Here is a 24,205-nt window from a genome sequence, read left to right on the forward strand (position 1 = left end):
TAGGAGGCATTTTCTTTCTTTGAGTGTTGTTTACGTTTGTTAGGATAGGAGTGGCATGTAAGACCGTTGGCAATAAGAAGATGGTGGCTAGAATTTTTCTTGCAGTATTTAAGGAATCTATTGATCCTATAAAGGGAGTCTAGTTTCTGATGTGTAAATTTAATGGTGTGCAATATATGCTGGTAATATTTGAGATTGTCATCTATTATAACACCTGGAAGTTTACTGTGAGTTACAGTTTCAGTGACAGTATTATTTGCTGACTTTATAAAAGATTGCTATTGATTTTGGCAATGTTTTGAGGTAAAAATCATTAACTTAGTTTTCTTTAATTTAGTTTTCTTGAGGTTGAGTAGGAGGTTTCATACTTTCAGCCAGGTTTCTACAGAGGAGAAAGATTTTTGGGTAATGTCTTCGAGCTTATTTATTGTTAAAGCCGCATGTATTAATGTTGAGTCATTTGCATACTGAGCTAATGTTGCATGGTGGTGGAGGGGTAGAGGTAATTAATATATTAAATAGGAAAGGACCCAGGATAGAGCCCTGAGAGATGCATGTAGTAATTGGTTGAAAGGATGAGTAGGTTTGTTGCCATTTAACAGCTTGTTGCCTTCTTGATAGGTAACTAAAAAAATGAGCAGTTGCTGGTGCAAGACAGTATCAAATGCCTTTGACAAGTTTAAGAACATGGTGGACACTAGCAGACCATTGTTTCTATGTTGGTTTATTATATTGGTAAAATGTAGTAGAGCAGTAGTGCTGCTGTGCTGTAGCCTAAAGCCATGTTGTGTTTCTTAGACCAGCTTATATGAGGGTTAGGTATTGCATCAGCTGCATATAGATGCATTTCTTTAATATTTCGGAGAGGGGGAGAGAATCAGTATTGGACTTTAGTTAAAGTCTGTAGATGTACCACCTTTGTGCAGTTGTATGATATAGGATTTTTCCACAGTGATATGGAGTTTTGCAAGGTTTCTAAAATGTCTAAATTGCTGGAAGGCATTTTGAGTTAAATTTTTGTACCAATTTTTCCAGGCTTTATCCCTTTTTTATCATGATTTTTTTATTGTTTTCGTCAGCCATGGTGTAGGTTTGATTTTACCCTTTTATTACATACTGGTGTAAGATTATTTAAGGTCTGTGAGGACGTTATTAATTGTTCCACAAGAATATGTAGTGGCATTGTTTTAAGTACATTCCAATTATATTGTTTTAGTGTTTCACAAAAAATATCTTTGCTGAAATTTGTTGTATTTTGTATTTAGTTATAGTTGATATGTTTATCTAGGTTATGGTGAGTTCTAATAGCATATGCTGGTATGTGGTCACTTATGCTATCTGAGAGGCAGCCTACTTTTATCAATTTGTTTGTAAGAATCCAGTCTAATGTTTGAGTGTCTTCCTGAAGTTTTATTCATTCTAATAGGTCTGGTTATTACTTGTCTGAAGCTGTAAAAGTTTATGGATTCTGTGAAAGGTTCTTAAGGGGTCTTCTTACCCAAACATATATTTTAGTCAGCTTAGTTCATGCTGCCTTATAGTTTGGATACATGGAAGGTACCCTGAATCTTTGGAAGCTGGCCAGCAGTTATATCTGTAGACAGTCAAGAGGAGAAGGTAAACACTTGCACTGCACCAGACACATCACATAGTCCCTCAAAACCTACACCACCAAAACACACACACAGAAGCACAAAACACACATCTACATTCGCGAAGGCTCTCAGTACAAATCTGCCCAAACAACAGAGACCTCCAAAGCAGAAATGCAAGCAACCTCCACCCCCCCAATACAATCCAAATGACATATAGCCCACATACTCAGTGTGCCACTCAACTACAGCCCATAAGGCATAACGAACCCAACACTCTAGTCATAGATGACTCTATAGTCAGGCACACTGATGTTCCACTCACCAGGCTAAACAAGGAAAAAGTTACTGTCAGCTGCCTGTCAGGTGCCAGGATCCACGCACACTCAGGTCTCTCCACAACAAGTACAAATATGACTCTGTCATTGTCCATGTTGGTGTGAATGACCTGAGACGTACCTCTCTGGACTACATGAAAAGAGACATGGAGGAGCTCTCTGATCTTGTAGCTCAGGCCAGTATGACCCTAGCCCTGAGTAGCATCCTGCCATCACCCAGAATGATACCACAGTACAAGGACAAAATGATTGACTTTAACAATTGGCTAAGCTTCTGGTGTCATTCTAAGGGAATCCAGTATCTGTCTGCCTGGGATGACATGATCGACAGACCACGCTGCTTTGCCAGAGATGGCCTGCACCTGTCGCCCTTGGGATTCTGGATACTGGCAAAGGATCTTGCCACCCCTATAGTGCCTTTTTTAGGCAGGGTTCAAATGACAAATTCACCACTGTAACAGGTACAAGCAAGCAAAATCTGAGGGTAATGCTACTCAATGCTAGAAGTCTAAACCTCAAAATGCACTCACTCGAGGCACTCCTTAAAATGGAGAACATTGACATCTGTGCAGTGACAGAGACCTGGTTCAAAGCTCCCAAGAGCACCCCTGCATTACCAGGCTATAATTCATACCACACCTTTCGGCCACCAAACCCGGACCGAAACACTAAAGATGGAGGCGTGTCCATATTCATTAAGGATATCTACACCTCCAAGCTAGTTGCTCAGCATAATGCATCTGAGATTATCCAAGTTCAACTAACTCTGGGCAAAACCGCAATCCAGATTGTAGCTTGCTACAGACCTCCCACCATGCCCCAGGATTCCCACTCCTCTTTTCTTGATACACTGGAAAATATTAAGGTACAATCCAACACTCTAATAATGGGTGATTTCAACTACCCTACCATTAACTGGGAAAACTACTGATGTGCCAACTCTTTTGCTCAACGGTTTCTGGAAATCATCAATTCCAACGCCTTGGATCAACTTATCCACACCCCCACCAGGGGCAGCAATATCCTAGACCTGGTCATCACCAACATGGGTGACCGGTGTTCCACACCAAAGGTCAGCTCCTCGTTGGTCAGATCCGACCACAAGCTAATCACTCTTGACATCCACATCCCGGTCCCACCCCCCATTAGGAAAACAACCATAAAAAATTTCTCCAAAGCCAACTTCACGCTTCTTAACACAGAAGTGGCAAACTTCACAACACCCATGCAGATGGACAGTAGAGGTATGACTGCGGAATCCTACACAAATGCACTTTATAAGCACTTACACGAGTGCATGGATCGTGCTATCCCTAACAGAATCAAGATGCTGTCTTCCAAAAAAGGAAGACAATCTGGTGGTCTTCTGCCATAAACAAACTCTACAACAGAAGAAAGAAACTGTTGCAAAAAAAGTAAAATCCCATGATTGGAGGAACTCCCTGTTCAGCCTCAGTAAGAAGCTGAGATCCCTCATAAAATCCTCCAAAGCTAGTTATGAAAAGAAAATTGCCACTGATTCTAAAGACAACCACAAAGCATTCTATAGCTATGTCAAAACTCTCAATGGCAACACTCAGATCTGCTCTGAGTTACAGCACAATGACACTAAATATACAGAACCAACTGATATTGCCAACATCCTGGCAGTTAGGTTCAATGCTAACTTTATCCCCCTCTCATCCCCTAAAGGGCCCATCTTTATACCGGAAGAATGCAAAGTTCCTGTAATCACAGCTGCACAGGTAAAAACCTCACTGTCCAAAGCCAAGATCACAGCAACCATGGGACCTGACAACATCCCAGGCTGCTTTCTGCATGAACTACAGAATGAACTGGAACCCCACCTAAGTACCATGTTCAATCATAGCCTCACCTCAGGCTTTGTGCCCATTGAATGGTGCACTGCAACATTTATCCCACTCCACAAAGGGGGAGCCACAACAGACCCCGGGAACTACTGCCCCATTAGCCTGATGAGATTTGTCTGCAAGGCCATGGAACGTATCATCATGGAACTTAATAACAAAGTCATTGGATATCTCCAAACTCTGGACCCCGCACAGTTTGGGTTTGTAAAAAGCAGATCATGTCTCCTAAACCTGATAGAATTCTTTGAAGTAGTCACCAAAGCCATAGATGAGGGTAAGGTGGTTCACACAGCCTATCTAGATCTCGCCAAGGTGTTCAACACCATCCCCCACTCTGGAATTATAGATTAACTCACTAAACTAGGCATAAATCCCTATGTCACAAGATGGGTTGCCAACTGGCTTACTGACAGATCCCACACTGTGAAAGTAGCAGACTCCAAATCAGACTTCAGACCAGTGACAAGTGGAGTACCGCAGGGTTCAGTCCTGGGTCCTCTCCTATTTGGTATCTACTTCTCTGATGTACAGGCTAACACAGAAGATCTTTGGCTGACTAAATTCACAGATGACTGCAAACTAGGAGCCATAATCAAAACTCCTAACGATGTACACATTCTACAAAAGGGCCTCACTGAGGCAGATACCTGGTGTCAAAGACATGGTCTCAAGCTCAATGCCAAAAAGTGCATTGTCATCCCCTTTGGTAAAAACTCTGTACCCATGAACTACCACATAGGTGGTAGTCTACTTAACACAGAAAGTGTGATAAGAGACCTTGGGACACAGGTGGATAGTAGTCTCTCCTTTGATAATCACATCGCCACAGTAGTCAGGAAATCCTTCTACGTGGCACACCTCATCACAAAAGGTTTCTCATCCAGAAAAAAAAGAGGTCATTGTTCCCCTGTACTCATCACTCATTAGACCCATTATAGAGTACAATAGCTGGCCTTAGGCATAGGCCAACTAGGCGGGCGCCTAGGGTGCCACTGTAGCAGGGGCACTTTACCAGTATTTATTTGGTGTAGCTAGACCAGGATGGGGGCACCAGGTGGTATGGTGGGGGTGCCGTGAAGCCCTTTTGCCTAGGGCAACAGTTGACCTAAGGCCGCTCCCTTTTGGTATGTACCTCACAAGACATCTACAACAACTGAAAAGGCTGCAAAAATACTTCACAAAGAGGGTTACTGGCCTCATACAGATGCCTTACGCAGACCATCTCAAAAAACTCCAGCTTTACTCCGTCGCATATTGCCTAATCAGAGGCGATCTCTGTCTAACATATAAAGCTATGTCAAACCCAGAGCTGTTGGACATGCTCCACTTAAAGAAATCCCAATCCCTCCAAGCTACACGCTCTAGGGACCTAAACCTTGTCATCACAATAAACAGAATATGCTGGAGGGATCGATTCCTGTCCTAGAGACTTCCCATACTCTGGAACAGACTACCTATCTATGTCAAACAGAGCTCTTCATTAGCACTATTCAAGAAAAATCTTGATGATTGGATTGGTAATAGGAAATTCACCCCGGGGATCACTTCTGTGGTTCTGCTTGACAGGGGCACAGGAAAATAATTTTCTTGGGTGGCGAAAGCCAGGGTACCTTTTTGGCTAGGCTTGTATAGGCCCTAGGGCCAATAGCCTAGTTACCTACCTATGAACCATATAGCTAGGACTCCTGCAGTAGTGATCATTTGAACATCTACTAATCAACTGTACTGTCTTGCTTTTAAAGGAATTTGCCAAGTGCAGTTGCCACAAGCTTCCCGACAGACTGGATCTGCTCACACAGCATCAGGGGAGAATTGTACATATAAACTTAGAGCTATTAGGCATTTGTTCCATGAGAATGTGCAGCAGGTATTTAAGGAGGCAAGAAAACCTGCAACAAAATCTTATGTTCACAAGTGGAAGGAGTCTACTAGTTGGTGCAAAGCCAACAACAGAGATCCTGAAATGGTTTCAACCCTTCTGGTTATATGATCTACCTAGAGGTGGTTTGTCATATGCCTCCTTCAAAAAGCATCTTGCAGCCATCTCAGCTTGTTTGCCATGGAGCCCCTCTTTTGTATATTTTTGTGGTGCAACAGTTTGTGAAAGCATTGTTGCTCGTGAGACTCTCATAGAAGCAAATCCCTTCTCCTACTCTGGGATCTCAACTTTGTTCTTGAAAATTTGACAATATCTCTTTTTGAACCTACCTTTTGGACTTACATATGCTGCATTATTTTGAAGACTGTTTTACTGAATACTTTGACATCTGCAATTTCAAATGGTAGGCTAGCCCTATCTAATTTTTCACAAGTTCAAGGTTATATTATGCAACAGTCCATCATTTATAACAAACTTTGTTTCTGAATTTACCTTGAATCAAGACATCACTCTCCCAGTGTTCTATACTGATCAAAAAAAAAAAAGAGAGAGAGAAAAATGCTTACTTACCATGGATGAGCACAGACAACATGAGTACTGCCTTGATAGAACAATAGCCATTAGGACTGCTGTACAGCTGGTTGTCTGCTAGATGGGGGCTAAGAAACATCAACCTGTCTCTAAGCAAATTATTGTATGATGGTTGTCCTCTATTATTGTTTCCTGTTACTCCCACCCATGGTAAATCTCTTCTAGACAAGGTTGACTCTCAACTAGTGCCTTATTTACTTAAATGTTATAATGGAAAGGGGTGGACTCCAGCCAAAAATATTCTAGAGGAGGCAACCTGGTCCATTGTTCATAACTTTCACAAGGCTTTGCTAGGGTCATTATCCAGTAGCTCCTGGATCCTAATTCTTCCACTTCCCATGTAGGGTAAGCTTTGGGAATATAACCCAAATGTCACTGAGGCAGTGTGAAAGATGAATGTTGTAGAGTTGTGCCTACTTACCTGTAATAGTAGGTTTTCGAATTTCTCACTACCTCAGTGACAGTACCTACTTGCTCTCCATCAGATTGTGCATAGTTGAGGTGGGTTTCATCCTTTTTAATTTGGTTGCTGCTGGATTTGGTTTTCATGTGCTATTGGGATTGGCTGCAAAATTCTCTTGCTATATGATTCTCGCTTCAGGTACTTTCCTGTTCTTAGTGGAAGTGAAAAAGTCTGAATGCTCACTTCCTGTAGTAGCTGAAGGCTTCCCACTCAGGATATACTCAACCAATTACCTGTCACAGGAAGAGAGAAGGAGGGGAGTCTAAGCTTTTGAAAGCTGGCCAGTACTGGGTTACTTTTGCAGTTAACCCAAAATACCACTGAAGCAGTGAGGAATTTGAACATATGCTGTTACAAGTAGGAGTTACTATGCAACTGTATTTTACCCAGTGTTTCTGCTTTAACTGTGTCTTCAAAGCTACAGCCTGCAGAAGTTGCTTATATTCCTTATTTTATACACAGCTTAACCAGATCTGTTGTAGTGACTTTAACATGTGCCCAGAATATGACAGCAACATGCATGTAGACTTATAGTTTAGGGACATTCTGCTCAGACAAACAGCTGCAGTACCTAGTTTAAACAGAAAATATTTTGTCATTTATCCAGTTTTCGTTGTACAAACTTCATTGAAACTTTTTCCACTCATTTACATTTTTTCTGCTGGGTATTCTGTCACATAGCCCATTTGTAATCCTTTGCCTCTGCATTTTCACTGTACTTGCAAGCATTTCTGACATTACTTGTAGTCTGCAACAGTAATATTCTGATGTTGCAACTTTTTGTGTTTAAATCACATTCTCACAAAATGGTTGCTACATTCATACGTTCTACAGATTTGCCTGTATCTACAGTGTTTACACTGGATATGGTTCCTTGCTACTCACTTGTTATGAGGCATCATCCTGAATACCCTGACGGAAGAGCAGATGGCATTCCTTTTATTTTTATTTTAATATGTTTTGCAGGCTTTATGCTTTATTTTAACTTTATCTTTACTCATAGTCTTAATCTTGTTTACTTCCAACTTCTTATTGCTTTATTTTAACTGCTCATTGAACAAGTCACTCAAACAACATACATCTATGGCTTTTCCCAGTTTTAAATGAAATCCTCTTAGCAGTCTCTTATGTAGTAATTTCTTATTGCTCAAACTCTACCTCTGATTAAAGTCACACAGTTGCTCAAGTTCATAGTCATGCATCAAGTGTCTTAATTCAGTGACATATATGCATCAGTATTTTCTTGGTTTCTTGTAAACAAATAAGACTCAGTAAACTAAATTCTTTGCCTTACCATATACCTAGAATTTACTTTTCAGTACTGTCAGTTTGTATTTATCCCTTCCGTTACAGAAAATGTGTAAAATACCTTAATAGTTTCCTTGCCTGGATTATAAAAAAAACATGGTACATTGCACATTTTCTGTTTTTTCCCTGAGAAAATGAATCTCATAATGTTGAGTTTGGAACTATTACTTCTCTGACAGGTTGTCTTGCAATTTAAGAATTATTGGTGATTGAATAGTCCCTGTTTTAAGACAAAGACTGAAGACAAAGACTGAAAAAGCTTCACAAAAATGTGCTAGTGCGCTAACATAGAAGAAAATATGTGTTTCTGAGTCAGTGCAAGTAAACATAACTTGTGAAGAATACATTTACATGTTCAAGTCTTGAACAATCTGCCCTTAGTGATTTGCTACAACTCTACAAAGCTATACACTGGTGAATATCCATGAACACCCCACACTACTTAATGAGCATCATCTGCTACAACTCTACAAAACTGTACACTGGTGGATAATGCCTACTTTATACAGTCTCATGCCCTATCAACAACTCTCTGACACACCATTGTGTACACATTTTTTTGCAGTTGTCTCACAGTGTCAAGCCTATTGAGACATTGATCTTGTGTTTCATTTTTTTGCAGAGTGGACTGTCTTATACTATCTTTACATTTTTAAGAAGAATTCCATCTTAGTTACTGTACTGCTCCACATTAATAAAGAAATAATTACATATTTAAGAACTGTTGCTAAGAAATAGACCCCAGACATGCCGTTCTTTCTCCTTGTGTTACACATGGTTTATCTTTTGCAGCATTAACAGTTTTATTTTATTTGATTTGCCCATTCCCATTTGATTGTCTGCAAATACTCTCAGTTCTTCAACAAAGATGGAACAACCACTGTGGAGTAATTCATCTGTCTTCGGGTTATTTATGTCTGTTTTGTAAAGCTGAATTTTTGCAAATAACAATTCAGTATTGATGACGCATTAGCTGTTTATTTTTATGAAAATGCAACTGTTAGAGGGGATATAGTGGCTTTAGCAAAAAATCTATCATTTAAGAAGAAATGATAATAGCCTATCAGGTAAGACCAGGGATAACTTATTAATCTAGTCATCTTTTGAATACCCACTTTATAGTACTCAGTGTTGTAGTTGAATGTGCCTATCCTAGCACATAAATGGTGTAATGCAGAGAACTACTATTGGATGGGGCAACAGTCCATTACAGAGTGCCACAGCTAAGTATGGGATGTCTGCATGTATTAGGAATGTGGAAGGAAATTAGGATTCCAGTGAAAACACACATGAGCACACAGGAGGCATGCAGGCTGCACAAAGAAGACACGCCAGCCTGAACAGGAGAGCCAAGCACTGTGAAGTAGCCATGCTAGCCACCACACCTCAGTGCCATCCACAATATTAAGTTATGATGCTAAATATTACCTGTGGAGTTATTTTAGGTATGTTCTATGTGCTGCATAGATTGCAAAATAAATGAAAGGCTGAATGAATTCAGGCAATAAAATCAGAATTTTTTGACTTCTCAGGTGTTTGACTCCTGATTCTGAGGCTCGGCCAGACATTGTGGAAGTGAGTTCATTGGTAACAGATGTTATGATGAAGTATCTCGATTTACTAAGTATGTGCCAGATTACACTGGAGAAGAAACTGGAGCGAGAAAGGAAACGTACTCAACGGTACTACATAGAAGCTAACAGGAATACAATGACCTGCCATAAGCAATGTAGTCTCTTGTCTCAGGTAAGCCAAAGCTCCTCATGAAATTTTTTTTCATGTTATATGGTAATTTTATTGTAAATATTTTTTATTGTTGTTTTTTTTTTATTGTTGAAATCAAGCCTAGCATGGTTGGTTCCTACTATGACTCTAAACCTAGCCACCCAGTGTGCAGATGTTAGTAAACATTACACAACATCCATTTATTTCACATTATAAGAGGTAATATTCCACGTTTTGGAGATGGAAAGTTGAGAGCTATGTCTACCCCTTTCAGTACTTTGTATAGTATGCTAAATATTTGAAGCCTACAGATTGCACCTAGGCTGTCTGAACTGTTTAAAGAAAGTAACATCATCATTCAAGAGTAAAACAGTGATGTGTGTGGAATAATGGTGAATTCTAAAGGGCAATGTCGTGTATATCATGGCTTAGTCTACTGTTTAGTATTTCTGAACCTTGCCATTAGGAATAGCTACTTGCAAAAAAGTTTAAATACTATGGAGGATGTATGGGATACTTGGGATATTTTCAGCTGAATCATTTTCAAATTCTTTGCAGGTTCATTAATACCTAAAGTTCAAGGGACATACCTTAATTATTCCACCACTAGCACATCTGACTGCAGCAGTTTTCATGTCTTGATGTATTTATCTGTTACTTGTTAAATGTATTTTCTTGCAGTTAATGGCTTTAACTAGTGGTATAATACAGAACACACTTATTCTTTGTGATACAGATCTGTTATGTTGAAACAACACTTGATGTTAAGTTGTCTCTCTCGCCTTCATTCTTGCTGGTTGGGTTCAGAGCCGACCTTCGGCTCCGACTCAGCCATTTTCTAAAGCTCGAGAGCTACTTACTGGCTCGAGGCCTCCCTATATCCCACAATGCCTGGCGCTAGCCCCCCAGATCTCGTTTGCCGCTTCAGCTATGAGGTTGTGCTTTACTGGCTCAGGTCGTATTCATCTTTTGTAATATTAGTAGTTAAACCTTTAGTGTATATTTTTCAAGTTTTTTGTTAAATCAGAGTAGTACTGTAGATTAGTCTTAGTTTTCCCTGTGTTTTTCTACCCTTAGGAAACTCGTTTTTACTTAGAGAGTGCCCCCCCCCCCCATCTCCCTTAGTAGGCTGTTTAAGTTAGAGGCTATCCCCTTCCCTTTTAAATTTTTCCAGTAGGAAGTAGTATTTAGCCTTTGTAGTCTAAGTCATAGTCTCTTAGTTTTGTTAGTATTGTTTCCTTTAAATTTTTTGTGTGTAGGTGTGGGACTGGTGTGTGTGTGTGAGTGTGTGTTTTTTGCACTAGTCTAACATTTATCCATTGGTATTCATTTTTTCTTTAACATGTCAAAGGATACCAAGGTATCAGGGTTCAAGAAGTGTGACTCATGCTGTCAGAAAATGTCTCTGACAGACGGTCACACTTCTTGTGTTTATTGTTTGTGTGCCCTACACCTGCAGGACACTTGCTCGGTATGTCATGCCATTAGTCCGAGAGTCCTGCAAGAGCGTAGGAACAAGTTAATTCTCAGGGGGTTACTAAAACCCGAGGGGTCTCCAGCGAAGTCTCAGCCAGTGAAAACCCCTAAGCCCACCAAGCCATTGGCTCCCAGTACGGAGCCGTCGCCAGGTGGAGCATCTGCTTCAATTTTGGTTCCGGCCGGAACCAAAGTATCTAAATCTCTCTCGGCTCAGACCTTGGTGTCGGAGCCGTCAGGGAGCCATAAGCGATCCAGGTCACCATCCCTAGAGTCGATTTGCTCGGCTCTGGGATCGCCTTTGCTACAGTCTGAAAGGAGCCATCGGTCCCACTCTTCTCGGTCCTCGAGGCTATCTGATCATGACTTGGAGAGAGTGGTTAGTAGACTCCTCAAATCGCAGGCCCTGGTTAAAATGTTAACTAGCCCTCCTCATCAGGCTGTGGCTGTTCCTGTTTCTGAAGTAGTTCCTCCACCGACTCCTCCTATCAGTTCAGAGCCAGAGCTTGTTGGGGCTCAGATCCTGGAAACGTCAGTGCTGATGCTTCCCCTTTCGCTCCTTCGTCGGCTCCGGTTTCTTCAATGGTTCCGTCCTTGGAGGGATCTGGGTGCCGAGACTCCCTTGTCGGCTCTGAGGGGGCAAGTGGCATTGGACCCTTGTCCAACCCCGTTCTCCCTCTCAGAGCCACAGCTCAGATAAGCTCAGCTCCTACATCGGCCTCGGAGCCATCCCTTTCAGTGCCGGAGAGGATTCCTGTCTCTTCAGAGTGGGGGCCCTCTTCTCTGCCGGACAGGGGCACCTTTGAGGTCATGAGGAGCGTGCTGACTTCTGAGTCTGCACCTCGATCAGCCCCTTCAGCTCCTCCCCCAGGGTGCCTGCTTCGGTCTCTGCCCCTCCTCCAGATCCCAAGTGAGGGGATCAAACACTCAAGGTCACCCCACTGGGTGTATCTTCCTATTCCAAGGCCTCCCCTGAGATTTCAGAGGAGACTCCTCGAAAGAGGAAATGTAAGAGGAAACATGTTGACTCCCCAGAGCCTGTCACGTCAGATACTGACTTGGAGGTTTCAGCAGGGTCCCTAAGATCCCCCTCTGAAGATGTCTCTTTCTCAGACATCCTTGAGATCCTTAATCAGAGGGGAAACTGGTCTGCTCTTAACCCTTCTGAGGATGAGTCGGTATACTTGGATGCATTTGCTTCTCGCCCCTCCACCTCCTGGGTGTTTCAACCTTTCGATCCATTAATGGAAGTGGTGGCTTGGAAGGCGTGGTCAGCTCCGGACACACTGTAACCAATCCCCTGCAGGCCCACTAAGTTTATTATGGCCCCTCAAGATAAACAGTTTTTGACAAAGGGTGTCCCCGTTGATGCCATGGTGGTAGCAGCTGCCATGAAAAAGGAGTTGGCTGACACTTCTGTACCTGTCCATCCCCCAATAAAGAGTTTAGGATGATGGATAGATATGGGAAGCAATGTTTTCCTCAGCGATCTTCTCCATGCGGTCGCTGAATTATTTGTGCCACTTCACCCGTCTTCAGAGGGATCTCCTCAAGGAGCTAGGAGATACCCTGCAAGATCCATCAGCTGCGGGGGCTCAAGACAAGATAAACTCCCAGCTGGCGACTCTTAATTCTATCATTAACTCCTCCATGCGGCTCATTTCATATGTGGCTGATGGAGTGAGTAGAGCCGCAGGCACAGGCGTGGCTTTGAGAAGACATGCCTGGATGCGGTCATGTAAATTTGCTGATTCCTTCAAGGCGTCTTTCACCAACACCCCTTTTGATGGTTCGGCTGTGTTTGGACCTCAGGTGAAAGATACACTTACCAGGTGTGAGCAGGAAGGCAAGACTCACTCTGCCGTGGGAGTCCTTTTCTCCACTCCCTCTAGACCATACCCTAAGGGTCAGAAGAGTGGAAAGATGTGGTTCTGGAAACCCCAGGGAGCCGTGACTGACACACGTGGCAAGTTTCCCTCCAGTGGCAGAGGAGGGAACAACAATAGACGCCACCTGTGGGGCAGAGGGGGTCTGCAGAATCAGGGCAGCAGAGAATCTTTCTCTGACAAGCCCTTCCAGCACCCCTGAGGGGCTGCCCGGCTGTCTGCCTTCGGAGGCAGTCGGGGGAAGGTTGTCTCTGTACCCAGAAGCCTGGCGTCTCATCACTCGAGGCAGACGGGTATAGTCTATCATATCCGGAGGTTACAAAATCACATTTGTCAACACCCCCTTAAAATCAAACAACCTCATCCCAGATGTTCCACCCAGTCTAAGGGAACAGGGAGTAAAAGAAATTTCAAGACTGCTAAAAAAGCGGGCCATCCAAAAAGTCCCAGCAGACCAGCAAGGATCCGGAATTTACTCAAAGTTCTTTTTGGTAAAAAAAAGACAGGGGACTGGAGACCCATTTTGGATCTCAGCAGACTAAACAAGTCTGTTCAAAGAACGAAGTTCCGGATGGTCACACTTCAGTCCATTCTACCCTTTTTGGGTCAGGACAATTGGATGTGCTGCATAGATCTTCAGGATGCGTACTACCACATCAAAATGGACAGGCGTTCCAGAAGGTTTCTCTGCTTCCGGCTGGGAGCCAGTCATTACCAGTTCAGAGCCCTGCCATTTGGTCTCATCACAGCCCCCAGGGAGTTCACCCAATGCATGGCAGTGGTTACCGCTCACCTGAGATGGCAAGGATTCCAGGTGTTTCCATATCTAGACGACTGGCTCCTTACTGCTACCAAAACTGAGAAAAACACACTTTATAACAGCAAAGCTTACGGATAAAATCCTTCCTCAATACTAATACAAACAAATCTAAAAACCAAATGGTTTAAATACAGGTCAATGAAGTCACATGACCAGCAGTCCAAAAATCATGTGACCACAAGGATATAAAACAAAATCATTAAAATTAGAAAAAACATTAGAAAAAACATAACGTTATCGCAACCTAGTATGTTGCAATTTAACAAGAACAGGTTTCAGGGTAATCATATTATTTAAACCTGGAAAATGGTCAGAATTCAACCTAAGAATCCATTCATACTCTTTTAATTCAAGTGAGAAAATAAAAGTTTTACCTAATAGGAAGACAATATTGAAGCCCATTTTTCTTGGGGATGATGTTGGTTCTGCTAACCTAGAATGTTCAAAAGTATGTACTAGGTATCTTACTAGTTATAATACCTTGACTTGTTTTGTAAAACAAATAATCCAGAGGAATTGGGTTGTACTAATGGCCTCTAGTGAGATTAAAGACATTCTTGGTGACAGGCCCTTTTTCTCATATAGAAATATGAAGTCCTTGAAGAGTATGTTATGTTACAAAGATTTTTTTAGACCTGTAGAGAGGACTTCTACCACTAAGCCCGGTACGTATGGTTGTTTGAATTGTTCCTGCTGTTCTGATATTATGGTTGGTTGCAGTGATAAGTTCAAACATCCTATTAGTGGTAAAGTTTATCAGTTTAATTTTTCTACCACTTGTGTTACATCTAATGTGGTATACTTAGCTAATTGTGTGAAATGTACTGCATTCTATGTGGGTAAGACCACTAGAAAGCTAAAAGAACGCATCATTGAACACAAATCGGAGATTAGAAGGGCCATTGACAGTAATGCCTTGTTATAAGCACATTGTTGATTCAGGTATTCAGCATAGATTCTCTTTTAGAATTATTGATGTAATATGGCCTTCTGCCAGAGGTGGTGATAGTGGTAATTTACTTCAATTAAAAGAGTATGAATGGATTCTTAGGTTGAATTCTGACCATTTTCCAGGTTTAAATAATATGATTACCCTGAAACCTGTTCTTGTTAAATTGCAACATACTAGGTTGCGATAATGTTATGTTTTTTTCTAATGTTTTTTCTAATTTTTCTAATTTTAATGATTTTGTTTTATATACTTGTGGTCACATGATTTTTGGACTGCTGGTCATGTGACTTCATTGACCTGTATTTAAACCATTTGTTTTTTAGATTTGTTTGTATTAGTATTGAGGAAGGATTTTATCCGAAAGCTTTGCTATTATAAAGTGTGTTTTTCTCAGTTTTGGTTGTTATTCATATTTCCTTGCAGCTTGTTCTTTTGTCCTTACTGCTACCACCAGACATCAATTACTGAGAGCCAGAGATTATACCATCCAAACATGCTCCAACCTAGGTATCTCAATAAATTTTGAAAAGTCTGCATTGTCGCCTTGTCAGTCTTTAACCTTTATAGGCGCAAGATTAAATATGAAAGATCTGTCCGCAAGACTTCCAGTAGACAGAGTGGCAGACATTTGTCGACATGTACAGGTATTATTAGGATGCAGAAAGATTCAGGCCAGATTAATTCTAAAAACCTTGGGTCTCATGGCAGCAGCGATCTTATTAGTTCCCCTGGCTCGTTTTCACATGATGATTCTCCAGTGGATGCTTTTCACCCAATGGTCCTTTCAACAACTTCCTTTGTCTCACAAAATAATAATCACACAGTCATGCAAAGACCAATTGACTTGGTGGATGGTCTCTCAATCAGTACCCCAGGGCAGACCATTTGTCCTTCCTCCTCCAGTTGACACGGTGACCACGGATGCCTCCCTGATCGGGTGGGGGGGGGGGGCATTTTCAGGGCAGGACTGTCCAGGGCACCTGGCAACTCCACGAGTACCACTTGCACATAAACGTCTTGGAGATGAGGGCGGTGCTTTTAGCGTTGCAAGCTCTTCAGAACTTTCTACCCACTGGGACCATTGCAATTCACACAGACAATATGTCTGTAGTGTGGTACATCAACAAGCAGGGCGGAACCAAGTCATATCCCTTATGTCGAGAAGCACTCTATGGCAGTGGGCAATATCCTCTCAATGGTTTTTGACAGCAAAGCACATCCCTGGGAAGTCCAATGTCATAGCGGACAGGCTAGGCAGAGCTATTCTCATGCCTCATGAGTGGTCTCTCAACCCGACAGTAGCGGACAAAATCTTCCGCAAATGGGGTCAGCCTTGCTGCGACCTTTTTGCAACTCCTCTCAACAGCAAGTGTGACAGTTTCTTCACTCTCTTCCCTCTTCCCGGACACTCCCCCAGAGACGCTCTAGTTCACAATTGTCCCCAGGGACTACTGTATGCATTCCCAACCTTTCCACTAATTTCCAAACTAATTCAGAAAGCTACCATGCTGGGTTGCAGGATGATCCTCATTGCCCCCTACTGGCCTCGACAAATCTGGTTCCCATTCCTGCATCATCACCTTCTAGAGCAGCCTTGGAATCTGGACCCAGTTCCAGACTTCCTGATCCATCAGTCGGGCAGGCTGCATCAATCTCTTCAATCTCTTAACCTCACTGCTTGGTTGCTCCACTTCCAACCTTAGCCAGGCTTCCCAGTATTTCCAATTCAGTGCGTGAGATTATCCTTTCTTCGCACAGACCTACAACCAGGAAGACTTATGTTAGTAAGTGGAAAAGTTTCTCTTTCTGGGCAGAGGCTAGAAATATAGATCCCTTCACGGCCCGTGTCCATAACGTTGTGGACTTTTTAGCAGAACTTTTTCAAGCAGGCTCCTCTTCGGCCACCATTAGAGTTCAATTAGTGGCAATCTCTAATTTCCATACGGGCCTGTCAGAAACCATCATCATGTTCCATAAGCTTTGCAAAGCCTTTCTGAAAGGAACAATCTTGCTCAGGCCTCCAGTGAGAGACTCCCCCGCCTCAGTGGGACTTAAATTTGATCCTAGCTTCCTTGGTACTGCCTCCCTTTGAACCGGCAGCTTCCTGTTCCTTGAAATTGCTTACTTGGAAAACCCTCTTTTTGGTGGCCATTACTTTCAGCGAGGAGAGTTTCTGAACTTCAAGCCCTTTGTGTTCGTCCTCCTTACCTAGTTTTCCATAAGGATAGAGTTGCACTCAGGACTAATCCTTCGTTCCTTCCTAAGGTCCCCTCCGAAAATAATTTGAATCAATCCATCGATCTGCCAGTCTTTTTTCCAAATTATTCTAACAAAGCTGAACACAAATTACACCAGTTGGACGTTCATAGGCAATTACATTTCTATTTGCATAGGACTGAGCAACTAAGGAAATCAGACCAACTCTTCCTGTCCTATGTGGAGGGTAAGCAGGGTCGACCAGTGTCTAAAGTAACCTTATCCAGGTGGTTGTCCTCTATTATTACACTTGTTTATCAGTTGAGGAATAAAGAACTCCCTGCTAAACCTAAAGGCCACTCTACTAGGGCTTTAGCTACATCGGTAGCTTTTCAATCAGACTACCTATGGAAGCCATTTGTGCGGCGGCCACATGGGCCACCCCTCATACCTTCATTTCACATTATAAATTGGATCTGGCCTCTAGGAGCAGAGCTGATTTTTCCACTGTGCTCAAGAGTCTGTTCCGATGAGCCACCCAGGACTAAGGTGCTAGGGACGCTGTCCCAACCAGCAAGAATGAAGGCGAGAGAGACAAATTAACATTAAGAAGTTATGTACCTACCATAACGTTCCATGTTAGTTGTCTTCTTCTTGCCTTCTTTCTTCCGTCCCACCCTCCATCCCCCTAGCCCAGATGGACCGAGAAGAGTCCTCCTACAAGTCTTGTCACTGGCTAAGTCTTTACCGATTTATGTCCTCTACCTTTTTCTTCAGCCCTGTAGCTGAAGTGTTGCTATTGGGACAGTTGTCCTCTTGTATTATTATGGTGCTAGGTCTTCTAAATGAGATCTGGGGGGCTAGTGCCAGGCATTGTGGGATATAGGGAGGCCTCAAGCCAGTAAGTAGCTCTTGAGCTTTAGAAAATGGCCGAGTCGGAGCCGAAGGTCGGCTCCGAACCCAACCAGCAAGAAAGAAGGCGAGAAGACAACTAACATGGAACGTTATGGTAGGTACATAACTTCTTATTACTGTATGACATTAATTGAAAGCAATATGACCTAGTATTCCTGTATGAAGTTTCAGTGTAAGTCTTTACACTTTCATAAGAAATGCATTAATATATTTATTTACTTTATTGACATGTGCTTACCTGGAAAGCTTGACTGGGGAAAAAAATGCTTTATTCAACAGAAGCCTGAGAAGAAAAGCTCCATCAATGTCCAAGACATTTTTATAAATACAGGTTTTCTTTTTTTATATTCACTCAATATACAATATTGGCAGTTAACAAAATAGTCTTATCTGAAAGGCAGAGATATCTCCTTAGAAAACCAGTGCTCATTTCAGCAATATAACACTTTTCTAAGTCTTTTTGGCTTGAACATTAAATCACACTAGAGTATGTCTCTTAACACAGGGTGATGTGCTGTAGAAGTCAGCCACAATCTTCTGTTTCAGTGTGCATAAATCTTACTATATAGCACAAGGAATTATTTTTGGTTCAGTAATATAAGAAGCATGACATCCCTTTCTGGTTTCTAGGAGCAGTGTGAGAAGGCCAGCCTGGATAGCAGTAGTGGAGTAGCAAGTTTCAAAAGCGAATCTTCAGAAAGTCCTGAGAGTCCATCAGAAGTCTTTCCAGCTGTACATCCTAAAGAAGAAGAAAAGGTTCCTGAAGATGTATTCCAAGATGATAATTGTTCCACAGAAAAAGGTTGGCACACAACTGAATGCTTTCAAAATGTCTTAGCAAAGCACTTTGAGGAGTTAATGTTTTAGACAGAGACAGAGTGAAAGTGAGAGAGACAGAGAAAGAAAATATGTAATAGGGCACAACAAAATATCAGAAGTGCGGATTCCTGAATGAGGAAGTAAAATGACACATTTCCAAGTTCAGAATACTTGTGGAAAAGATTTCTGCTATGTTCTTGTACTAATTACGTATTTTATGTATATAATGTCTTCTAGATGGAATCACAAAAACACTGCATTTGTGGAAAAAAGAAAAGATGCAGGTATAGATTAGGGAACACTTCTTTGTATATTTTCTCACTTATTCATGGACATAAGACTCTGATATGCCCCCTCCCCTGCAGTTCTTCCATCTTTCTGCTTAACCTAGCTTTGAATTCTGTACTTTCCCTGACTCCAGGTAGCTCCTTGTCCTCGATCCTCAATGCAGCAATTTCATGACCTGGCTCCTTGAATCTTAGGTGATAACTGCCTAGCAGTTACAAACAAATCAGGACCAGAGAGTGAGGACTCTATTTGGAGATGTAAATTGTAGCTAAATCTGCTGTTTGGTGATTAGCCATGATCCCTAGTCTAGAGGAAGTAACATGCAGTAACTGCTGGAAATGCAGGCCTTGTGCTTTCAGAAGTCATGCTCTGAATATCTGTCGTCCCATGTAGCATGCATGCATGCTAAAAGATGAATATTTTTTTATTTTAAATTATTACATTTAATATACTCTGAAGATGGGCAGCAGATGCTAAATATCAAGACCATTGTCTGGCAGTTTTGTCAGGGAAGTCGATGCTTTAAACTTGATCTTTAAGACTCTGATCATCTTCCTGAGTTCCATCATCTACTACTTCTTGTGTAACTATAAGCCATTGTGTGTTTTGACCACTGTTATGTTAGCATCAGGTTTGTCCATTCCTTCTACCGAAATCCTACTGTTCTTGGAAGCATCACATTTCACAGAATTGTGTTTAGTGGGTAAATGTGTCTCTGGTCACTTATTACACTGCACCCCATCATTTTCCATAGTGCCTTAAATTTTGGAAAGTTATGACCAATTATCATATCATGTGTTAGATTAGGTACTTAAGCTACTGGGTGTAATGCTTTTTTACCTAGAATAGTTTGGGTTGGAAAGTACTCTGTCTTGTATGCTTATGCATATATTGTGGTTTAATTTATTTAATCATGCTTCCCAGGTCAACAATTCTAGCAATCCCTTCCCTTCTACTATAGTAATAATTTAATAAGTTTGACGACAGTAGAGTGACACACTACAAAGTCTGCACTCTAGGAGTTAACAGTCCAGCATTATCACATTCCATTGGTTGACTTTCAGGAACACTTTGTGTAACACCTTACTGACTAATTGTTATTTTTACAGGTGCAACATTGCTACCATTAGTTTTATAGTACCGCACTATGTCCATTGTAATAGAACCATTAATGCAAACAAATTCAGATCATTGTCCTTTTATTTGTTTATCAGCATTGGCTCATACTCAGCTTGTTACTTGCCCTCGAAGTTAGCAAGTCAGCTTAAAATATTGCAGTTTCACCTAATAACAAATATTTTGCAAAAGCCACTAATTGTTCAGAAGGCATAGGGTTACACTGAAATGTGTACTTTCTTAAGTGCATATAGAGTGCCTTTTTAAATTTATCTGCAGATAGAATTTCCAAACTTTTAATTACATTATTCATATTAAGTTCGTACCATAGTCTCAAAATATGAATTGTCAGCCATTTGTAACCTTATTAGACTGCCCGCTAAGATTATTATAGCATTTGAGGGGATCTGCAGTTAAGGGTAATGACAAAATTCTGGTTCATTTAGTTTAGTGCTAGTTTTTCCTGCTTGCACATGTTTCAAATGTTGCAGGACAAGCCTTACCATTGTCTTCTGAGCCCGTCTTCCTCAGAGCTGTGATAGGGTTTGGGATACCAGTGTGGTGGATGACTGATTCACCACAGGAGGTTGCTGCTGCTTGAATGGAAGCTGTGCAGTTATTCCCTGCCTTTTAATTAAGCATTGGCCAGTAGATGTGACAGCTTTTACTAGGGTCATAATATTTTGGATGTTAATGGCAGTGGCAGTACACACACACACACACACACACACACACACACACACACACACACACACACACACCCTTAGGGGCCAAGTTTGCTAACAAACATATGCCTCTCATGGGGATTAATTTGGCTGGTGTGAATCCTTGTATTTGACACAGTGGTTTTTATCAGTCTTTCACTATTAACCTTTCATCCTGTCACAAGAACAGCTTGCACAAGGTTGCAACACTGTACTTCAGACAACTTGTTCGTATATAGGGCTTAGAGGAGTAGGTAACCCAAATACATTTTGACTTCAATCTTCACAGCAGTCCTCTCATTAGCAGTGGTGGTCTTATTTATTTATTTCACATTTGTTAACCGGGTTAGTCCAACTGAGTTTGCAAACAAACCTATTTTCAGTGAAAATCCGAGAGGAAAGTCCCCAGCAAACATAAGTAAAAATAAAGTGACAATATACAAATATTAAATAATCACAATACAAAATAATTGTAAAAAAGAAAAGGTTATTAACTATTTGCATTGCATTAATAGTAAGCAACCCATTTTTAGGGGAGACTCAAGGGGAAAGAAACCCAGCAAACATAAGCAAAGATAAACATACAGGACAAAAACTATTAAAAACAACACTGCAAATACAAAATTAATTATAAAGAGAAAAACAAAAGAAAAAAAATTATGAACATTAAGGGTCGCACTGATACTAGTGGACTAAAATTTACTACATATGAGAGTAAAAACAAAAAGATAATCATTGTTCAAAAGAAGGACAATGTATAGACATTGATAGGAAGTAGGGGGCGAAGATAAATAGTGTGGAGAATGGGAAGGGGCTATAGTAGGGCTATAGTAGTAGAGCTGAGGGTTTAGGAGATTAGTTTAAGCAGAAGTTACTAACAAAGAAAAAAAAGTTAGGAGATGAAACAGGTTATACAGTGGGAGAGACTAAGACTATCCCCAGGATTCATGAAGCTTGCGCCAGGCGCAGGCGTAGCGTAGGCGGTATAACGCCAAATATGGCCGCCGAGCGATTCAGGTACAATCCAATTCCACGTGCACTACTGGCGTATGCTAGATCTGCGCAGCCCTCGGCTTAGGTATGCTAATCACCCCATGCGCAGTGCTGCACCATGCAAATGAAGGTACATAGCGATTCATGAAGTGGTGCAGGCGTAGCTTAAACCCACAGAAATGTAAACCAAAAAACACGGTTTACATTTTTCCAAATAGAACATCGGAGCTATGAAAGCGGACCAGACTTATGTATTACAAAGTTAACATATGCCAATGGCTAAATATACAGCCAATGGCATAAGAAAAGATGCATAGCACCTAAAAAACAACATTTAATGTCATGTCCACAGTAACGCAAAGTACAACCGCAGGGCATGTGTGCGCAAATGGGAACACAAAGAAAATATATATAGATGTCATAAAATTGCAATGTAATACAAATCATGATTTCACCGTAATACTCAGTGGTATGCATGGTACACCACAACCAAGCTGCAAGGGTTGCTAAGGGTCTGTGACAGTGTTTGGTGCGGTAACTAGGAATTAGTAGTCAGTGCCATGCAAATGAGGCAGGTAATAGTGAATTGCAAATGTCCCGCCGGACTAAGGATGTACCATACGGCACAGCGCTACAACACCGAGGAGTGGTTTAGAGGTATATATGACATCAGCAATGGGGTGTGTCACTGTAGCTGTAAGCACATTGGAGCAATGCAAATCCAGCCTGGCCATTGTTAAGCAAAGCCGCAGGACAGGGGTGGGGAGGTAGGTATAGCATAGTTTAGCTGAGAGCACATATGGTGCCTGAAAGAGCATGTGTATGGGGATGTAAACGTGCCCGAAACCCGGTAAGCGAATGCACGCGCCATGCACCATAGCCCAAACAGGAAGGTCAGGGGAAGAAAATAAGGAAATGCCACAGTAGGGTAATTGGAGTACAACTGAGCAATTAATACCTATTAACTCACAGTGGGCATTCGACAGCAGCTGACAAGTCTGCTCGCAGAAACCTGCAAAACAGGATAGGGGAGGTGTCGGATTGCAAAGAAAAGAGAACTGTCATATCAGAGCAAAGCAAACCTGCAGGAGACTGGCCATAGAACACATTACGCAAGATAAGCCAGGTTTAGGAAAGTACAAATGAAAGCAGGCTGCTGGATGCATGCCAGAAAATGGGAGGTGAAATGTGAAGAAATGTAAAGGGAAAGGCAAGAGGTAATCCACGGCAGCCAAATGTAATTCAACACCAAAGGCACCACAATAGTAGTTCCTGTCGTAAAACACATAAGATACCCTGTAGCTACGATCGTACATACACACCCTATGACATCATCAGTGTTCACAGCACAATAGTATAAATTGTGAAAGCACCTCACACACACCTGGGTATTCCCAAACACTGCACCATAGGTGTAAACAGACGGGGAACTTTTACAATGTACATGTTGGGAGCTGCCATAGCTGTGATTCATCATCATGTGTTAGTGACTGAAGGTGTTGTGGAGGATGATGCTGACAACCACCACAGGCCCCGGAGGAGGAGAAGAGTGTTCAGACCAAGGGTAACCTACCAGGGGCTACATGATCTGGAGATAGTAGAGCATTACAGGTTGGACAGGGACATCTTACAGCAAATAGTTAAGCTGTGCCGGCCATGCCTGAGATCCAGAAATAACAGAGGGGAACCCATCCCAGTGGACATGAGGGTATGTTTAAGCTTGCGAATACTAGCCACAGGTACCTTTCAAAGGCCAACTGGAGATATAATGGGGATCTCACAGGCATCAGCATCCAGGGTACTACACCAGTTCCTGGATGCCATGTTACCACATGCCAATGAGCATATATACTTCCCCCGAACTCAGGAGGAGTTGGCCAGCAATATGCGTCCCTTCCACCATGTGGCACACTATCCGGAGGTACTGGGTGCGATAGACTGCATGCACATACATATCAAATCACCACCCGGTGAGCATGGTAGGTGCTACATAAACCGCAAGGGATACCACTCCATCAACTGCCAGGTCATGTGCAATGCCCAGGGCATTATCATGGATGTGTGTGCTGGCAGCCCTGGAAGCTACCATGACTCCCACATTTGGCATGCCTCACAGCTGTATCAGGTATTTGTCAGGGGGGACATCCCACATGGCCACCTTGCGGGGGATGCTGGCTTTGCACTGGAGCCGTGGATGATGACTTCCATCAGAAATGCACACACAGCCATGCAAGAACGCCATAATGAGACACACACACCAACCAGAATCATCA

The 24,205-nt window shown here is 42.0% G+C and overlaps 1 protein-coding gene across 1 annotated transcript in view; it reads left to right on the forward strand.

Annotated features, from left to right (window-relative positions):
• Positions 1 to 24,205, forward strand: part of NEK10 (NIMA related kinase 10) — a 3,576,599-nt gene that overhangs the window by 2,863,083 nt on the left and 689,311 nt on the right. The window contains exons 27-28 of the mRNA XM_044064761.1: positions 9,575 to 9,788; positions 18,643 to 18,814. Of these exons, the coding sequence (XP_043920696.1) occupies positions 9,575 to 9,788; positions 18,643 to 18,814 (386 nt within the window). The remainder of the gene's footprint in view (positions 1 to 9,574; positions 9,789 to 18,642; positions 18,815 to 24,205) is intronic.

Source organism: Protopterus annectens, chromosome 3.part0 (genome assembly GCF_019279795.1).
Source record: "Protopterus annectens isolate FY-2018-M chromosome 3.part0, PAN1.0, whole genome shotgun sequence".
NCBI classification, from domain to species: Eukaryota; Metazoa; Chordata; order Ceratodontiformes; family Protopteridae; genus Protopterus; species Protopterus annectens.